We start from the raw sequence: 5,075 nt of genomic DNA, 5'->3' as shown, positions 1-5,075 counted from the left end.
GCCTCGGGATCCTCTTATACCCAAGGTGTTGATCCCAATCCAGGAAGAAAGCTTTGAGTGGCCCGAGCAGGTGGAGTGTTGATAGATAGTATGTGTGTTTGAATAAAAGCCGAACTTAGTTTAAAATGAGTTAGACAATGGTTTGTAATAAAGAAAGTTTGTGAGATTCTAAAGGTTGGTTTGTAATAAAAGTAGTTAGTGGTTCTTGTTTTCATACTTCAACCTAAAAAGGTCCTGGTAGTTGTTAAGGTGTTTAGTTTCATTTCTTTATTATTTATTAATAAACTTGTACAGGTTTGGTGATTAGCTCGTAACCCCTAGACTTATACCCCGGGTCTGGAGGGCGTTACACGGACCGTAAATTTATACGTGTTGTTCATGAATTCTATTTAACATTAACCAGCCCATTAATTATTCGGCCCAGCACGCACGACCCGTTCGTGTGGTCGGCTCTAGCCTCGGGGAGGCACCTATATAACACTACCCCCCGAGACTTAGGAATATTTTAATAATACTAAGTTTGAAAAGAATAATATTACTGATAATACTTGCGGAGATACTCCACATTCCAGGCTCTTGGGATCAACTTGTCCTGCATATCGTTAAGGTGGTAGGTTCCCTCCCAAAGCACTAATTTTACCTTGTAGGGGCCTTCCCAATTTGCCCCAAAGACTCCGTGGCTCACCACCTTGGTGTTTGGCATGACCCGATGTAAAACCAAATCTCCCACCTTAAAAGTTCGGGCTCGAACCTTGATGTTGTAGTGTCGAGCTGTCCTATGTTGATATGCTGCTATCCTGATATGAGCATCCTCTCGAGTCTCCTCGATCATGTCTATGTAGAGTCGATGGTTGACCTCATTTTCCTTTGAGTCATAACTATCCCTTCAAAAAGATCTTGCCCCTACATCAACCGGCACCATGGCCTCACACCCATACACCATAGAGAAAGGGCTCTCCCCAGTTGTAGTTCTTGGGGTGGTATTATAGGACACTAGAACCTGTGAGAGCTCTTCTGGCCATGTTCCTTTGTTTTCCTCTAGCTTTGCCTTCAAGGTTTGCTTGATGATTTTATTAACAGCCTCGGTCTGTCTATTGATTTGAGGGTGGCTGACCACATTAAAACTCTTTTGAATTCCCAATTGCTCACAAAATTTCCTCATCTCCTTGTTGTCAAATTGCTTCCCATTATCCTAAACCAGTTTATATGGGATGCCCTAACGGCACACAATAGCCATGTACACAAATTCTTTGAGCTTCTTTTCTGTGATGGTGGCCAAATGCTTAGGTTTTACCCATTTCGTGAAATAATCCACCGCAACAACTACATACTTGACACCCCCTTTGGCCTTCGGCAGTTCTCCAATCTAATCGATCCCCCATATAGCAAAAGGCCAAGGGCTCATGAGAGATGTGAGAGGGGATAAGGGGATGCTATAATAATTGGCATACCGCTGACACTTATCACAAGCTCGAGAGAATTCAAAAGCATTTTTTTCAGCGTTGGCCAATAGTAACCCCGCCGGAGGATTTTCGGTGCTAGAGAGCTACCCCCGAGTGATTATTATAAATTCCCTCATGCACCTCCCTTAGGATATCGTTATATTCCTCTCCGTCTATGCACTTATGTATAGGATCCTATCATATATTGCATAACGCGATGCCTTATCTTTACTCTCCTTGCCTCATTATTTTCGTCCAGAAGCATTCCTTCTTTTATATAAGCCAAATAGGGGTCATCCATGTCGAGATAAGACTGCTGCCAATGTTACTAACCTCGTGCTCGGGCACAATAGGTCACCTCTATATATCAAGGGAAACGACCCCTAGCAGAATAGGCCTCACGAGGTGAGGCTAGTTTAGCTATCTCATCTGCGCCTTTATTCTGCCCGTGTGGGATGAGTTCCAGCCTCACTTCATGGAACATGCTGATTATTTTTTATGCACACTTTAGGTAAAGTTCTGTCCTCGGCCCTCTAGCTTGGTACCCCCCGTTTATCTAGTAGAACACGGTTATAGAGTCACTAAACACGTTCAAATTCTCCACCCTCATTTTCAGGGCTAGCTTGATGCCATTGATTAAGGCCTCGTATTCAGCATCATTGTTGGTCGCATGAAAAGCCAAATGGGTCGCATGCCTTATCTTGTGCCCCTCAGGGCTGATCGGCTCAATCCCGGCTCCTGCTCCTTCCCCGTTTGAGGCTCCATCCACAAAAAGACTCCATAATGGGGCGATGTTCTGCTCTCTTTGTTCATTCATCTCTGCCCCAGGTATGGTAACAAGGGCCCCCTGATCCACCTCCTGGTGTGGGGAAATTCTAGGATAAAATCATCCAAGGCCTGGCCTTTGATCGCGATCCTAGGCTTATACTCCACCTCGAACAGACTGAGCTCTATCGTCCACTTCAACATTCGACCAAAAGCCTCGGGCTTGTACATCACCTGCCTGAGGGGATAAGAGGTTCTTACCTCTATTTTATGGGCCTGAAAGTACGGTCCGAGCTTCCTGGAGGCCAGGATTATAGCATACGTCAACTTCTCGAGACTCGCATGCCTAGTCTCTGCATCGGATAGTCTTTTACTCACATAATACACTGGGAGTTGAACATCCCCTTCCTCTCTGAACAACACATCACTGACTGAAAAGTCGGAGACCACCAAATAGAGGATCAGAACTTCTCCCGCCTTTGGATTGGACAACATGGGAAGGTTTCCAAGGTGCTTCTTTATGTTCAGAAATGCATCTTCACACTCCTCTGTCCATTCCAAGTTCTTCCCAACACTTTTAATTGCTTTAAAGAATTTCTGGCATTTATCGGAGGACCTTGAGACAAAGCGATTAAGAGCGGCCACTCGTCCTGTCAAGCTCTGCATATCCTTTACCCGTCGTTGAGATTTCATCTCGAGTAGGGCTCGTATCTTGACGAGGTTGGCCTCAATGCCCCTATGATTGTTAAATAAATCCAAGAAACTTCCTAGACTCGACCCCGAATACACATTTCTGGGGGGTGAGCTTCATCCTGTACTCCCTTAGGATCTGGAACATGTCAGATAGGTGGAGAACATGACCCCTTGCCTCCTTTGACTTCACAATCATATCATCCACATACACCTTCATAGTCTTTCCCAATTAGTGCTTGAACATCTTGTTCATCAGCCTCTAGTAGGTTGCCCCAGCATTAAGAAGCCCGAAGGGCATCCCGATGTAACAATAGAGGCCCCGATCAGTAATAAGGAGGTGTGCTCCTGATCTGGCCCATACATTGGGATTTGGTTATATCCCGAATAAGCATCCATAAAGCTAAGTAATATGTGCCCATATGTGGAATCAACGAGCTGGTCGATCTGGGGTAGAGGATAACTATTCTTCGGGCATGATTTGTTGAGGTCAGTGAAGTCCACCCATGTCCTCCATTTTCCATTTGGTTTCTTGACAAGCACTGGGTTTGCAAATCATATTGGGTAGAAGGCTTCCCTTACAAGCCCTGCCTCCATCAGTTTATCCACTTCTTCTTTGAGGGCCTTTGCCCTCTCTCCACTAATCGGCCGTTTCTTCTGTCTGACCCCCTTCTTTTTTGGATCTAAGTTGAGCCGGTGGCACATGACATTTGGGTCAATCCCTGTTAGGTCACACACACTGTAGAAGGGGGGTTGAATACAGTGTATAGCACAATCAAATCGAATTCAAAGAACACAGGTAACAGAAAACAAACTTTATTAAACTCTGTTATAATGTGGAACTGTCCTCTCTCAGTGATGAACAAATTATCACGAGAGCTGCTAGGGTTACAATGAATATTATTCTCGATAATGATAACACATTTAGTGTAAACCCTATGTCTGTGTTTATATACTACATAGTTACAAGATAATCGCTAGTTGATATGGAATATAATTCTGCTTCCTAAAATATATCAATCAGTTATCTTTTCTTCCAAGTATTCTATTCTTCATAGAATTCCTTCTTCATGCATATCTCTTCTTGCGTTTGTCTTGATCTTCTTTCCTTTCAATCAGCCGTCTTCCTTATCTGAAAGTCTCCTTAAGTCCTGATATTATCTCCTGATAAATATCTCCTGAACCTTAAGTACTGATAACTTAAGTTCTGTCTTCAGTATATGTGCTGATTTCCAGTTAAGTACGGATTTATCCTGTTTAGTAAGATCTGAAACTAAACAAAAATTATATTAGACATGACATTATCAAATATATCTAACAATCTCCCCTAACTTGTAAATTAGCATAATATACAAGTTCAACAGATATTTGATGATGTCAAAAACATTAAGTACAAATACATGAGAATTTGACTAGATAACTACAACTTACAGTCCTTAAAGCCTTACCAACTTTAACTTCTGATAACAACTTTAGTCTGTATTCACATCAAAATTTGAGCAGTTGTAGATCTTGACTTGGCTTCAATTTCTGATCTCTTTGATGTCAGGAGTTATTCTGAGATAGTTCTTTAACAAACATCTCTCAGCATATTTGAGTTCATCAATCATCCTCCTTTTAGCATCTTTAAGCTCTGCAGTATCTTCACTAGTTTGGAAGATAGCATATCTGAGATCATTAATTTTTGCTTTTCTCAACTCCTGATCTAGTCTGATGACATAGGCTTTGTCAGACTCTAGATTGAATTTAAGTCCCTTAATACCAAGATATGTACTGATCTTTGCAGTGTTAGGCTTCATATTAACAATATCACCCTTGTGATCTCTGTACTTGGGACAGAATGTACTGTCAGACTTAACAGAATAGAGCTTCTTCTGTCTCTGAATTTGAGTCTTCAAATAATTTACAGCACTATTTGTTAATCTGTTCTTCACTTGAAGTACGAATAAAATATGTTCTAGTTCCTCAAAATACTTCAGTGGTATAGCATTTTCCCTTATATGGTAAACCCTTCCATCTGTCATGAAATATAACAAGATGTGTTCTTTCAAGAAGGTATGGTAAACCATATGTACAGATTCAAGCTGATTCAATCTTTCAGGAGTTGCTCTAACACCTGGTTCACTTAAGGAAATTGGATCATTTGTTGTGTTTTGCACTCTTCTTTCATCAGCACTA

The 5,075-nt window shown here is 41.9% G+C and overlaps 1 protein-coding gene across 1 annotated transcript; it reads right to left on the bottom strand.

Moving 5' to 3' along the window:
• Positions 1 to 886: 886 nt before the first annotated feature.
• Positions 887 to 2,900, bottom strand: LOC141695631 (uncharacterized). The gene is made up of 4 exons (XM_074499864.1): positions 2,469 to 2,900; positions 2,032 to 2,301; positions 1,295 to 1,366; positions 887 to 1,192 (listed from the first exon to the last, which is right to left on the bottom strand). The coding sequence occupies exons 1-4, from the start codon at positions 2,898 to 2,900 to the stop codon at positions 887 to 889; spliced, it is 1,080 nt and encodes a 359-aa protein (XP_074355965.1).
• Positions 2,901 to 5,075: the final 2,175 nt, after the last annotated feature.

Source organism: Apium graveolens, chromosome 11 (genome assembly GCF_009905375.1).
Source record: "Apium graveolens cultivar Ventura chromosome 11, ASM990537v1, whole genome shotgun sequence".
Classification (NCBI taxonomy): Eukaryota; Viridiplantae; Streptophyta; class Magnoliopsida; order Apiales; family Apiaceae; genus Apium; species Apium graveolens.
This window is presented reverse-complemented; position numbering and strand designations above follow the sequence as displayed.

Coding starts and splice junctions, on each gene's coding strand:
- LOC141695631 (XM_074499864.1), bottom strand. CDS start 2,900: ATGAAATCTCAACGACGGGTAAAGGATATGCAGAGCTTGACAGGACGA. Junction 1,367..2,031: donor TGAGGGTGGAGAATTTGAAC/GTGTTTAGTGAC, acceptor GGGATCGATTAG/ATTGGAGAACTGCCGAAGGC. Junction 1,193..1,294: donor TGGATTATTTCACGAAATGG/GTAAAACCTAAG, acceptor AAACTGGTTTAG/GATAATGGGAAGCAATTTGA.